This window comes from Arachis stenosperma, chromosome 10 (assembly GCF_014773155.1).
Source record: "Arachis stenosperma cultivar V10309 chromosome 10, arast.V10309.gnm1.PFL2, whole genome shotgun sequence".
NCBI classification, from domain to species: Eukaryota; Viridiplantae; Streptophyta; class Magnoliopsida; order Fabales; family Fabaceae; genus Arachis; species Arachis stenosperma.
This window is the reverse complement of record NC_080386.1, coordinates 102,906,598-102,921,124: the sequence shown is the minus strand read 5'-3', so window position 1 is coordinate 102,921,124 and position 14,527 is coordinate 102,906,598. Positions and strand designations below refer to the sequence as shown.

Here is a 14,527-nt window from a genome sequence, read left to right as displayed (position 1 = left end):
GCTGTGAGGATTGCAAAAAGTGTGATTGTAATTTTGTACACCACTTAACCTTAGCCAAAGAGGTCGAAGCAACAAGACTTGAAGTCAACAGCAACTCCTAAGTCGTGACTTCTCAACTGAATGGAACCTACCAGGCCAGGGACCCTTTAATACAAAAGTATTTAGAGAAGACAAAAAGGCTATGTAAGGGCTTTGAGGAGGTAGTGGTCCAACATGTTCTAAGGGAGTGAAATGCTAAAGCCGATTTCTTGTCAAAATTGGCAAGCACCAAGCCTGAAGCGGGAAACCGCTCTCTCATCCAGGGTTTGGTGAAGGAACCATCGATGACCCTCTACTTGGCCCTGGTCCCAGACCCTCTCTCTTGGATCAGCCCAATCCAGTGCTTCCTCAAAGATGGGGCGCTCCCCGGAGATGAAAAAGAGGCCAAGGCAATAAGGAGAGAAGTTTCTAAGTACGTAGTAATACAAGGCTAGTTGTACAAATGAGGATTTAATCAGCCCCTTTTGAAATATTTGTGTCCTGACCAAGTAGACTACATCTTAAGTGAGGTTCATGAAGGGTGCTGCGGGCACCACATTGGAGGAAAGACGTTAGCCAAGAAGCTTGTTAGAGCCGAGTATTATTGGCCTGCGATGATGGCAGATGCCCAGGTGTTCTTAATGAAATGCAAGAAATGCCATGAGAATGAGAATTTCCACAAGGCCCTAGCAGAAGAGTTAAGTTCCTTGATGGCTTTCCGACCTTTTTCCCAGTAGGGAATCAACCTCTTGGGGCCGTTCCTGGTAGCCCCTAGGACAAGTCAAGTACCTCATTGTGGCCATTGTTTATTACATGAAGTGGATGGAGGTGGAGCTATTAGCTAGCATATCCTCTGCAATTTGTCAAAAATTTCTTTGGAGGCAAGTCATCGCTATGTTTGGAATACCGGAGGTTGTGGTCTCGGACAATGGGACACAATTTTCTGATAAGAAGTTTGGGGAGTTCTTAACTGGATTAGAGATCAAGAAGAAATTTTCCTCGGTGGAACACCTCCAGAGTAACGAGCAATCCAAGGCAGCTAAAAAAATTATCCTTAGTGGATTAAAGAAGCATCTTGACCAAAGAAAGGGCTCTTGGGCTAACGAGTTGGCCTCTGTTTTATGGTTCTATAGGACAACGCCGCAATTCTTCACCAGGGAGACACCTTTATGGCTTACCTACAGTGTTGACGCGGTTATCCCTATGGAGATTAGAGAACCAAGTCCAAGGTTGATCCTAGGTGGAGGTAGTGAAGCGATCGAAAAAGACTTAATTGACGAAACAAGGGAGATGACCCACTTGTCGGAAGCGGCATTGAAATAGAGGATAGCCTTGCGTTACAATCGCAAGGTTCTAAATAGGAGCTTTGAAGAGGGTGATCTAGTGGTGCAGTATAACGACATTGGCCCATTAACTCCAGGAGAAGGCAAGCTAGAAGCCAATTGGGAAGGACCATAAAGGGTAAGAGAAGTTCTCAGAAAATGCGCCTATAAGCTAGAGCGGTTGGATATCCTCTGCAAATTGTCAAAAATTTCTCTGGAGGCAAGTCATCGCTATGTTTGGAATACCGGAGGTTGTGGTCTCGGACAATGGGACACAATTTTCCGATAAGAAGTTTGGGGAGTTCTTAACTGGATTAGAGATCAAGAAGAAATTTTCCTCGGTGGAACACCCCCAGAGTAACGAGCAATCCAAGGCAGCAAAAAAAATTATCCTTAGTGGATTAAAGAAGTATCTTGACCAAAGAAAGGGCTCTTGGGCTAACAAGTTGGCCTCTGTTTTATGGTTCTATAGGACAACGCCGCAATTCTCCACCAGGGAGACACCTTTATGGCTTACCTACAGTGTTGACGCGATTATCCCTATGGAGATTAGAGAACCAAGTCCAAGGTTGATCCTAGGTGGAGGTAGTGAAGCGATTGAAAAAGACTTAATTGACGAAACAAGGGAGATGACCCACTTGTCGGAAGCGGCATTGAAATAGAGGATAGCCTTGCGTTACAATCGCAAGGTTCTAAATAGGAGCTTTAAAGAGGGTGATCTAGTGTTGCAGCATAACGACATTAGCCCATTAACTCCAGGAGAAGGCAAGCTAGAAGCCAATTGGGAAGGACCATAAAGGGTAAGAGAAGTTCTCAGAAAATGCGCCTATAAACTAGAGCGGTTGGATAGGAAAGAGGTTCTAAAAACTTGGAATGTGGCAAAGTTGAAGATATTTTACTTTTAAAGGCCAACATCCCGACTTGACGGTTATTCTTCACCCCTATTTCAATTTATTGCCACCCTTTACTTTACCATTCCTTTGTTAGATGCTTTTTGTTCTTTGAAAATACTTGTTACAAAGAACTCCTGTATTTTCATATGGTCATCATAAAGGAGGCACTCTTTTCCCTAGCCCTCTATGCAAGATAGCGGTGAGGGATTTTGATGAGGCCCATTATTAACAGCGAATTGATTAAATTTATTCTCGTTAATTTTCATCAAGTTGTAAAAATAGAAGCTCGGGAGTAATCACCCCAAGCACCACGACACCACAACGAGCGAATATCCAATAAATAAGTAAAAGACATATAACTACCTAAAGTGACAAGAATGATTCCAAGAATCAAAAGCATTAAAATGGTAGTTCGGAATGGCACCATATCGGCCCGGTAACAAGCTAAAACTTGTTTTAAACATAAAGGTCATAACAACGGCCTAGCAAGAAAGCAAGAAAATAAATTTCTCGCTACAAAAAGAGGGTATCACATCGGCCCATTAGTTGAAAGAGTATAACAGATATAAAAGAAAAGTACAAGTTATGTAGCTCTTCACTTCCTCGGGATATCAACAATCTTTCCATCTTGGATCATCTTGAAAGCTCCAATGGCCAAGGTGTCAAAGTCAGGAGTGAGGAGGGAGACTTGATCTTTGATCGCCTCTTCGGTAGCTTGGATAGTTTCTTGGGTGTCCTTGACAATCTCTTTATTCTTTTTCTTCATCACTAAGGCCTCCTGTTTAGCAAGATCGGTCGTCCTCTTGGCCTCAGCAAGCTTCTCCTCCAACTCCTTCACTTTCCCCTCTGCCATGATGACCTGACCACGGGCAGTGTTGAGATCACGGGAAAGTGAAAGGTTACGTTCGACCAACCGATTGATCTCGACAGCGTTCTCCCTGGATTTTCTCTCTTCGTCGACAAGTCGGATCTTAAGAGATTCTTCTTTGGCCTTCAAGTTGGTAACATCCTTCTGGGCAATCCTAAGTTTCTCCTTCAAGACTTGACCTTGCGCCAATACAAGCTTGACCTTCAAGTTTTTAACATCCTTTGGTAAGTCCACCTGGCCTGTTGATGAGCGGATATTTTATACGCTTTTTGGGGGTAATTTCATGTAGATTTTAGCATGTTTTAATTAGTTTTTAGTAGAATATTATTAGTTTTTAGGCAAAAATCATATTTCTGGACTTTACTATGAGTTTGTGTGTTTTTCTGTGATTTCAGATATTTTCTGGCTGAAATTGAGGGAGCTGAGCAAAAATCTGAGTTAGGCTGAAAAAGGACTGCTGATGTTGTTGGATTCTGACCTCCCTGCACTCGAAATGGATTTTCTGGAGCTACAAGAGTCTAATTGGCGCGCTCTTAACGGCGTTGGAAAGTAGACATCCAGGACTTTCTAGCAATATATAATGGTTCATACTTTGCGCGAAGATAGATGACGTAAACTGGCGTTCAACGCTAGTATCATGCTGCTGTCTGGCGTCCAGCGCCAGAAACAGGTTACAAGCTGGAGTTCAACGCTAGAAACAGGTTACAACCTGGCGTTGAACGCCCAAAACAGCCCCAGGCACGTGAGAAGCTTAAGTCTCAGCCCCAGCACACACCAAGTGGGCCCCAGAAGTGGATTTCTGCACTATCTATCATAGTTTACTCATTTTCTGTAAACCTAGGTTACTAGTTTACTATTTAAACAACTTTTAGAGATTTACTTTGCATCTTATGACGTCTATAGAATTGGATTTTATATTCCTTGGCAGCATGAGTCTCTAAACTCCATTGTTGGGGGTGAGGAGCTCTGCAGCGTCTCGATGAATTAATGCAATTGTTTTTATTTCTCCATTCAAACGTGTGTGTTCCCATCTAAGATGTTCATTCGCGCTTAATTATGAAGAAGGTGATGATCTGTGACACTCATCACCTTCCTCAATCCATGAACGTGTGCCTGACAACCATCTCCGTTCTACATCAGATTGAATGAGCTTCTCTTAGATTCCTTAATCAGAATCTTCGTGGTATAAGCTAGAATTGATGGCGGCCACTCTTGAGGATCCGGAAAGTCTAAACCTTGTCTGTGGTATTCCGAGTAGGATTCAAGGATTGAATGGCTGTGACGAGCTTCAAACTCGCGATTGCTGGGTGTGATGACAAACGCAAAAGGATCAATGGATCCTATTCCAACATGATCGAGAACCAACAGCTGATTAGCCGTGCTGTGACAGAGCATCTGGACCGTTTTCACTGAGAGGATGGGAGGTAGCCACTGACAATGGTGACACCCTACATACAGCTTGCCATGGAGGGAACTTTGCACTTTTCCATGGATGGAATATTACATTACAGAAATTCAGAAGACAAAGCATCTCCAAAACTCCAACATATTCTCCATTACTACATTACAAGTAATTAATTCACGCTCTTTTATTTTTCTAATAATTCAAACTGATAATTTTAATTGAAATCCTGACTAAGAATAATAAAATAAACATAGCTTGCTTCAAACCAATAATCTCCGTGGGATCGACCCTTACTCACGTAAAGTATTACTTGGACGACCCAGTGCACTTGCTGGTTAGTTGTGCGGATTGCAAAAGTGTGATTGCAATTTCGTGCACCAAGTTTTTGGCGCCGTTGCCGGGGATTGTTCGAGTTTGAACAACTAAAGGTTTATTTTATTTCTTAGATTAGGAAGATTTTGGCAATTGGATCAGAGTCTTTTATTTTCTTTTCAAAAATATTATTTTTCTTTATTAATTTTTTTATTTTTCTTTGAGTCTAGTGTCTTGTTATAAGTTTGATGTCAATTGCATATTTTATATTTTTCTTTAAAATTTTCGTATTAGTGTTCTTTGTTCTTCCTTGATCTTCAAGTTGTTCTTGTTTACTTTTCTTGTTTGATCTTTAATTTTTCTTGTTCTGTGTCTTTTCTTGTTTCACTTGTGTTCTTTTTAAAGCATTAATCTTCAAAAAGGAATATACCTATTTAGAACAAGTGTTACATTTACTCTCAATTGGCTAGAGCGTTGGTCTATGTTCTTGACAATTGGGCATCTTCTTTTTAAAATCTTTTTTCAAAAATAATTTTTCTTGATTTAATCTTGTGCCAAACTTTAAGTTTGGTGTTTTCTTGTTAATCTTTTCATAATTTTCGAAAATTTTATTAAAGTCTTCTAAAAATTTTAAGTTTGGTGTTCTTTCTTTTGTTCTTGGTGTTCTTGTGAATCTTCAAGGTGTTCTTGAGTCTTTCTTGTGTTTTGATCTTAAAATTTTTAAGTTTGGTGTTCCTTGGTGTTTTTCCTCCAAAATTTTCGAAAATAAGGAGCATTAGATCTAAAAATTTTAAGTCTTGTGTCTTTTATGTGTTTTTCTCTTTCATCATAAAATTCAAAATTCAAAAAATAATATATCTTTTCTAACTAATTTTAAACTATATTTTCGAAATTTTTATATAAAAATTCAAATTTCAATCTCAAAATTTTTCAATTCTTATCTTTTTAAGTTTTAAAAAAAAGATATTTTTAATATATATTTTATTACCTTTTTCAAAAATATCCTAACCACTTTCTCTTTTTCATCAAATTTTTTGAAAATCTTCATAAGCTTTTTCAAATTTTTATAAATTTTAATTTTTAATTTTCTTTCTTTATTGATTTTATTTTTATTTCGGTTTTTGTCTTATTTTATTATTTCGAAAATTATTCTTATAATAAAATAGACAATATCAACATCTATACCATCTCCCTTGCTCCATCATGGAACTAAGTAGAAATGAGCAGTCCAGGAGGATTCTGGGGTCATATGCTAACCCCACTACTGCTTCATATGGGAGCAGTATCTGTATACCCCCCATTGGAGTTAGTAGCTTTGAGTTGAATCCTTAGCTCATTATCATGGTGCAGCAAAGCTGCCAGTATTCCGGTCTTCCACATGAAGAACCTACAGAGTTTCTGGCACAATTTTTACAAATTGCTGACACAGTACATGATAAGGAAGTAGATCAAGATTTCTACAGATTATTACTGTTTCCATTTGCTGTAAAAGATCAAGCTAAGAGGTGGTTAAATAACCAACCTAAGAACAGCATAAAGACATGGAAACAGCTGTCAGAAAAATTCCTGAATCACTATTTTCCTCCAAAATGGATGACACAGCTAAGGCTAAGCATCCAAAGCTTCAAACAAGGAGATAATGAATCCCTTTATGATGCCTGGGAGAGATACAGAGAGATGCTAAGAAAATGCCCCTCTGAGATGTTTTCAGAGTGGGTGCAATTAGACATCTTCTACTATGGGCTTACAGAAAAAGCTCAGATTTCTCTAGATCACTCAGCTGGTGGATCTATACATAGGAGAAAAACAATTGAAGAAGCTCAAGAGCTTATTGATACAGTTGCCAGAAATCAGCATCTGTACCTAAGCAGTGAATCTTCCATGAAAGAAGAAGCTAAAACAGTAACTGTTGAACTCAGTCATGTAGATCAGGCTAATGAATTCAATCAGCAATTAGACTTTCTAACTCAGCAGCTAGCCGAATTCAAGGAAATACTACAGGAAACAAGAATGGCTAACAGGAATATGGAAGTACAGTTAAAGCAAACAGAAAAGCAACTGTCAAAACAAATAACAGAAGAATGCCAAGCAGTTCAATTAAGAAGTGGGAAAACATTAAATACCTCACTTCAAAGCAGCAGGAAGCCAAGAAATGAACAAATGGCTACTCAAAATCCCTCTGAGGACAATCAGAGCCCAGAGAGGAATAATGCTGGCGCTGAACGCCTAGACCATGCTCATTCCTGGCATTCAACGCCAGAAACAAGCATGAATCCGGCGTTGAACGCCTAAAGGGAGCACAGTTCTGGCGTTCGGACGACAGTAACAGATAAGGAGTTGGCGTCTAACGCCACTCCAGCTTCCACCCCTGGCATTCAAACGCCAGTGGGAGATCAGTCACATACAAGTGCTGATAACAACCCTTCTAAAAGGGCTTCCCAACCCACTTCTACAGGTAATAAACCTGCAGCAACTAAGGTTGAGGAATACAAAGCCAAAATGCCTTATCCTCAAATACTCCGCCAAGCGGAATAGGATAAGCAATTTGCCCGCTTTGCAGACTATCTCAGGACTCTTGAAATAAAGATTCCGTTTGCAGAAGCACTTGAGCAAATACCCTCTTATGCCAAGTTCATGAAAGAGATCTTAAGTCATAAGAAGGATTGGAGGGAAACTGAAAAAGTTTACCTCACTGAAGAATGCAGTGCAGTTATCCTGGAAAGCTTACCTGAGAAGCTTAAAGATCCCGGAAGCTTTATGATACCATGCACATTAGAGGGTACTTGTACCAAGCAGGCTCTATGTGATCTTGGGGCAAGTATCAACTTAATACCTGCATCTATTATCACAAAGCTTGGTTTGACTGAAGAAGTCAAACCAACCCGGATTTGTCTTCAACTTGCTGATGGCTCCATTAAATACCCATCAGGCGTGATTGAAGACATTATTGTCAAGGTTGGGCCATTTGCCTTTCCTACTGACTTTGTGGTGCTGGAAATGGAGGAGCACAAGAGTGCAACTCTCATTCTAGGAAGACCTTTCCTAGCAACTGGCCGAACCCTCATTGACGTCCAAAAAGGGGAAGTAACCCTGAGAGTCAATGAGGAGAAGTTCAAGTTGAATGTTGCCAAAGCCATGCAACATCCAGACACCCCAGATGACTGCATGAGTGTTGATATCATTGACTCTCTGGTAAGAGAGGTCAATATGGCTGAGAGTCTCGAATCAGAGCTAAAGGACATCTTTAAAGATGTTCAGCCTGATTTGGAGGAATCAGAGAGAATAATAGAACCTCTGAAAATCCCTCAGGAAGAGGAGAAACCTCCCAAACCCGAGCTCAAACCATTACCACCATCCCTGAAATATGCATTTCTGGGAGAAGGTGATACCTTTCTTGTAATCATAAGCTCTACCTTAGAGCCACAGGAAGAGGAAGCACTAATTCAAGTGCTAAGGACACACAAGACAGCTCTTGGGTGGTCCATCAGTGATCCTAAGGGCATTAGCGCAGCCAGATGCATGCACAAGATCCTATTGGAAGGTGACGCCAAGCCAGTGGTCCAACCACAAAGGCGGCTGAATCCAGCCATGAAGGAAGTTGTGAAGAAGGAGGTCACTAAATTACTAGAGGCTGGGATTATTTATCCTATTTCTGATAGCCCCTGGGTAAGCCCTGTCCAAGTCGTCCCTAAGAAGGGAGGCATGACAGTGGTTCACAATGAAAAAAATGAACTGGTTCCTACAAGAACAGTTACAGGGTGACGTATGTGTATTGATTATAGAAGGCTCAATACAGCCACCAGAAAGGATCATTTTCCTTTACCATTCATAGACCAGATGCTAGAAAGACTAGCAGGTCATGAATACTACTGCTTCCTGGATGGATATTCAGGTTATAATCAAATTGCAGTAGATCCTCAGGATCAAGAGAAAATGGCATTCACATGCCCCTCTGGAGTATTTGCATACAGAAGGATGCCATTTGGCTTGTGCAATGCACCTGCAACCTTTCAAAGGTGCATGCTCTCTATCTTCTCTGATATGGTAGAGAAGTTTCTGGAAGTCTTCATGGATGACTTTTCAGTATTTGGAGACTCATTCAGCTCCTGCCTTAACCATTTAGCACTTGTTCTGAAAAGATGCCAAGAGACCAACCTAGTTTTAAACAGGGAAAAATATCACTTTATAGTGACTGAAGGGATTGTCCTTGGGCATAAAATTTCAAACAAGGGAATAGAGGTGGATCAAGCTAAAGTTGAAGTAATTGAAAAATTACCACCACCTGCCAATGTTAAGGCAATCAGAAGCTTTCTGGTGCATGCAGGATTCTATAGGAGGTTTATAAAGGATTTTTCAAAAATTGCAAAACCTCTGAGCAATCTACTAGCTGTTGACATGCCATTTGTGTTTGACACAAAGTGTCTGCAGGTGTTTGAGACCCTGAAAGCTAAGCTGGTCACAGCACCAGTTATTTCTGCACCAGACTGGACATTACCCTTTGAACTAATGTGTGATGCCAGTGACCATACCATTGGTGCAGTATTAGGACAGAGGCATAACAAGCTTCTGCATGTCATTTATTATGCTAGCAGTGTTTTAAATGATGCCCAGAAAAATTACATAACCACAGAAAAAGAATTACTTGCAGTGGTTTATGCCATTGACAAGTTTAGATCCTACTTAGTAGGATCAAAAGTGATTGTGTACACTAACCATGCTGCTCTTAAATATCTACTCACAAAGCAGGATTCAAAGCCCAGGCTCATAAGATGGGTGTTGCTTCTGCAAGAGTTTGATATAGAAATAAGAGGCAGAAAAGGAACAGAGAATCAAGTAGCTGATCACCTGTCCCGGATAGAACCAGTAGCAGGAGCATCCCTCCCTCCTACTGAGATCTCTGAAACCTTTCCGGATGAGCAATTGTTTGCTGTTCAGGAAGCTCTGTGGTTTGCAGACATTGCAAACTATAAGACACAAGGTTCTCCTTTTGTAACCATGGAGAGGAAGCATGAAAAGCTTCTCTCACTGCAGAGTCAACCAAAGCCCCCACAGTCCAACTCTAAGTTTGGTGTTGGGAGGCCACAACCAAACTCTAAGTTTGGTGTTGAACCCCGACATTCAAACTCTAAGTTTGATGTTGGAAGGTCCCAACCTTGCTCTGATTATCTGTGAGACTCCATGAGAGCTCACTGTCCAGCTAAGGACAATAAAGAAGCGCTTGCTGGGAGGCAACCCAGCCATTCACAAAATTTAATTTTATTTGTTTTTGCTAATTAATTTTTACAGGTATATGTCAAAGTATCTTCAAAAGATAAAATAGCAATTGATTGGATTCACAGAGTTACAAGGGAATTTGGAAGCTCACTGGCGTGAAAAAGCCAGTAAGAAACATTTTGGACGTTGAACGCCCAAAAGAAGCACCCACTAGGCGTTCAATGCCAGTAAGGGTAGCCATCTGGGCGTTAAACGCCAGAAAGGAGCATCTTCCGGGCGTTGAACGCCAGAAAGAAGCACCTTCTAGGCGTTTAACGCCAGATTGACAGCGTCCTGGGCGTTTAACGCCAGAAAGAAGCACCTTCTAGGCGTTCAACGCCAGAAAGAAGCAACAGCTGGGCGTTGAACGCCCAGGAGAAGCACCAATTGGGCGTTAAACACCCAAAACAAGCAGCATTTGGGCGTTTTAACGCCAGAATGGTGAGGAGGAGGTAAAATTCATTTTTCTTCACAAATTTTCTAATTTTTATGTTTCAATTCATAATTTATTGCATAAACATGTTTTAAAATATCATCCTTCAATTCCAAAAAATTTTAATCCTAATTTCTAAAATCACTAATTTCTAAAATTCCTTTTTCAAAATTGTCAAATGTATCTTAATTCATAAACACAAATCTTTTTCCAATCCAAATCTTTTTCAAATCTTTTTCAACTCATCATATCTTTTGAATTTCGAAATTGCCTCTCCCTCTATTCCTCTCCTTTCCTTTCTTTTACTTGAGGACAAGCAAACCTCTAAGTTTGGTGAGATTTGCCATGATCACTGAGCTAAAACTCATCAAGATCATGGCACCTAAGGGAACAGAAAGAGCAAGGATGTGAACTGAAGGAACTAAAGCGTCAGAAGCTATTCCTTGAAGGACCAAGCACCCCACAGACTAGAGGAACATCTACTTCCCAAAATACAGGTTGTTAAGTTCTAATTTTAAGCTTTAACTCTGTGATAGTATTATTATAGAAATTTACCTTAGAAGTTATATAGGAGTAGTAGTAATTAGCATGTCTATTTTGATTTTATTTCCAATTAAGTTATAATTTATTTTTCTCATCATCATCAAACATGAATAAAATAGTAGATTTGTAGAATAAAGAGGCAATTTAATTTTTTTCGAGTTCTTAATAAGGAAAATTCTAATTATTTATATGTGGTGGCAATACTTTTTGTCTTCTGAATGAATGCTTGAACAGTGCATATTTTTGATATTAAATTTTATGAATGTTAAAATTGTTGGCTCTTGAAAGAATGATGAACAAGAGAAATGTTATTGATGATCTGAAAAATCATGAAATTGATTCTTGAAGCAAGAAAAAAGCAGTAAAAAAAAAGAAGAAAAAAAAGAGAAAGAAAAAGTAAGCAGAAAAAGCCAATAGCCCTTAAAACCAAAAGGCAAGGGTAAAAAGGATCAAAGGCTTTGAGCATTAATGGATAGGAGGGCCCAAGGAAGTAAATCCAGGCCTAAGCGGCTAAATCAAGTTGTCCCTAACCATGTGCTTGTGGCATGCAGGTCCAAGTAAAAAGCTTGAGACTGAGTGGTTAAAGTCGTGATCCAAAGCAAAAAGAGTGTGCTTAAGAGCTCTGGACACCTCTAACTGGGGACTTTAGCAAAGCTGAGTCACAATCTGAAAAGGTTCACCCAGTCATGTGTCTGTGGCATTTATGTATCCGGTGGTAATACTGGAAAACAAAGTGCTTAGGGCCACGGCCAAGACTCATAAAGTAACTATGTTCAAGAATCAACATACTACACTAGGAGAATCAATAATACTATCTGAATTCTGAGTTCCTATGGATGCTAATCATTCTGAATTTCAAAGGATAAAGGGAGATGCCAAAACTGTTCAGAAACAAAAACGTACTAGCCCCGCTCATCTAAATTAGAATCTGAGCTGCACTTAAAACTCGGAGATTTTATTACTCCTTAAATTCTTTTTATCCTATTTTATTCATCTAGTTGCTTGGGGACAAGCAACAGTTTAAGTTTGGTGTTGTGATGAGCGGATATTTTATACGCTTTTTGGGGGTAATTTCATGTAGATTTTAGCATGTTTTAATTAGTTTTTAGTAGAATATTATTAGTTTTTAGGCAAAAATCATATTTCTGGACTTTACTATGAGTTTTTGTGTTTTTCTGTGATTTCAGGTATTTTCTGGCTGAAATTGAGGGAGCTGAACAAAAATATGAGTTAGGCTGAAAAAGGACTGCTGATGCTGCTGGATTCTAACCTCCCTGCATTCGAAATGGATTTTCTGGAGTTACAAGAGTCCAATTGGCGCGCTCTCAATGTCTTTGGAAAGTAGACATCCAGGGCTTTCCAGCAATATATAATAGTTCATACTTTGCATGAAGATAGATGACGTAAACTGGCGTTCAACGCCAGTATCATGCTGCTGTCTGGCATCCAGCGCCAGAAACAGGTTACAAGCTGGAGTTCAACGCCAGAAACAGGTTACAACCTAGCGTTGAACGCCCAAAACAGCCCCAGGCACGTGAGAAGCTTAAGTCTCAGCCCCAGCACACACCAAGTGGGCCCCAGAAGTGGATTTCTGCACTATCTATCATAGTTTACTCATTTTCTGTAAACCTAGGTTACTAGTTTACTATTTAAACAACTTTTAGAGATTTACTTTGCATCTTATGACGTCTATAGAACTGGATTTTATATTCCTTGGCAGCATGAGTCTCTAAACTCCATTGTTGGGGGTGAGGAACTCTGTAGCGTCTCGATGAATTAATGCAATTGTTTTTATTTCTCCATTCAAACGTGTGTGTTCCCATCTAAGATGTTCATTCGCATTTAATTATGAAGAAGGTGATGATCCGTGACACTCATCACCTTCCTCAATCCATGAACGTGTGCCTGACAACCACCTCCGTTCTACATCAGATTGAATAAGCTTCTCTTAAATTCCTTAATCAGAATCTTCGTGGTATAAGCTAGAATTGATGGCGGCCACTCTTGAGGATCCGGAAAGTCTAAACCTTGTCTGTGGTATTCCGAGTAGGATTCAAGGATTGAATGGCTGCGACGAGCTTCAAACTCGCAATTGCTGGGCGTGATGACAAACGCAAAAGGATCAATGGATCCTATTCCAACATGATCGAGAACCAACAGCTGATTAGCCGTGCTGTGACAGAGCATCTGGACCGTTTTCACTGAGAGGATGGGAGGTAGCCACTGACAATGGTGACACCCTATATACAGCTTGCCATGGAGGGAACTTTGCACTTTTCCATGGATGGAATATTACATTATAGAAATTCAGAAGACAAAGCATCTCCAAAACTCCAACATATTCTCCATTACTACATTACAAGTAATTAATTCACGCTCTTTTATTTTTCTAATAATTCAAACTGATAATTTTAATTGAAATCCTGACTAAGAATAATAAAATAAACATAGCTTGCTTCAAACCAATAATCTCCGTGGGATCAACCCTTACTCACGTAACGTATTACTTGGACGACCCAGTGCACTTGTTGGTTAGTTGTGCGGATTGCAAAAGTGTGATTGCAATTTCGTGCACCACCTGTGCGAACAAGTCCTCATCTCAGAAGAACAACTCAATACCCGGGAGAAGCTGGGAATCAATGAAGTACCCTACATCAAAGTTCTTCTCCATAATCGTAAGAACTTTTCCCAAGCCAGGGATTATTTTTCTCTTCTTTGGATTGGTGATAATAGTCAACTCAGCATCATCCTCAACCTGCACCCCTTTACCTGGGTCTTCCTCGTTGGCAGTAGGATTCTCCTTGGGGTTTTTAGGGGGCACCTCGGTAGAAAGACAAGGTTGAGTGCTGCCTGCACCAATGGCTTGGGACTCGGGCTCAACTGAAGAAGTTGCTAAGCTGTCATCATCGCTGTCTTCCGCAGAGAAGAAGTGGGTCATCAAGCGAGACATGGTTGTATTCCCAACAGCCATAGCAACTACAAGAAAATAAAAGAAAAATCCAAATTAGAAAATCGGAAAAACAAGAAGTTTCAAGATAGCAAAACGGACAAATTAATTGGAAAAACGAGATAATGATGAAGTTCAGGCCTTACCCACGCATTCGTGCCCGACATCCCAGTCGCCCATCAACAGATGAGGATTAAAACTTTTGGAGCCAAAAATCACTAACAAAAGATCGGCGATTTGCCAACCTTGCTGACCTAATCCCTCACAGGTCATTTTTATTAGATAATTAGAGCCGGTGTCAAAGCTCTAATACGTTGGAATCTATCTTTTACCCTCAAGAGTAAGCCAGAATGGGTGGCAATCCTGTGCTGGCCTAACCTTGAAGTAAATGCTTTTAAAGCCATGAAAAGAATCTTCGAAAAGTCTAAAGATTTTCCAATTCTGGACAGACCAGAAGGAGAGGTAGCCCTTTTGGTGCTTGCCTTCTCGGGTGGGGTTTGTGAGTAAAAAGAGGTAAAGAAATATATTAACGG

At 40.1% G+C, this 14,527-nt stretch overlaps 2 protein-coding genes across 2 annotated transcripts; both read left to right on the top strand.

The window, feature by feature from the left end:
• The first annotated feature begins 912 nt into the window (after positions 1-912).
• Positions 913-1,341, top strand: LOC130957416 (uncharacterized). Its single transcript, XM_057884272.1, has one exon. The coding sequence runs from the start codon at positions 913-915 to the stop codon at positions 1,339-1,341; it is 429 nt and encodes a 142-aa protein (XP_057740255.1).
• A 232-nt stretch (positions 1,342-1,573) lies between these two features.
• On the top strand, positions 1,574-2,002 carry LOC130957415 (uncharacterized). The gene has a single exon (XM_057884271.1). It carries the CDS (start codon positions 1,574-1,576, stop codon positions 2,000-2,002), a length of 429 nt encoding a protein of 142 aa, XP_057740254.1.
• The last annotated feature ends 12,525 nt before the right edge of the window (positions 2,003-14,527 follow it).

Coding starts and splice junctions, on each gene's coding strand:
- LOC130957416 (XM_057884272.1), top strand. CDS start 913: ATGTTTGGAATACCGGAGGTTGTGGTCTCGGACAATGGGACACAATTT.
- LOC130957415 (XM_057884271.1), top strand. CDS start 1,574: ATGTTTGGAATACCGGAGGTTGTGGTCTCGGACAATGGGACACAATTT.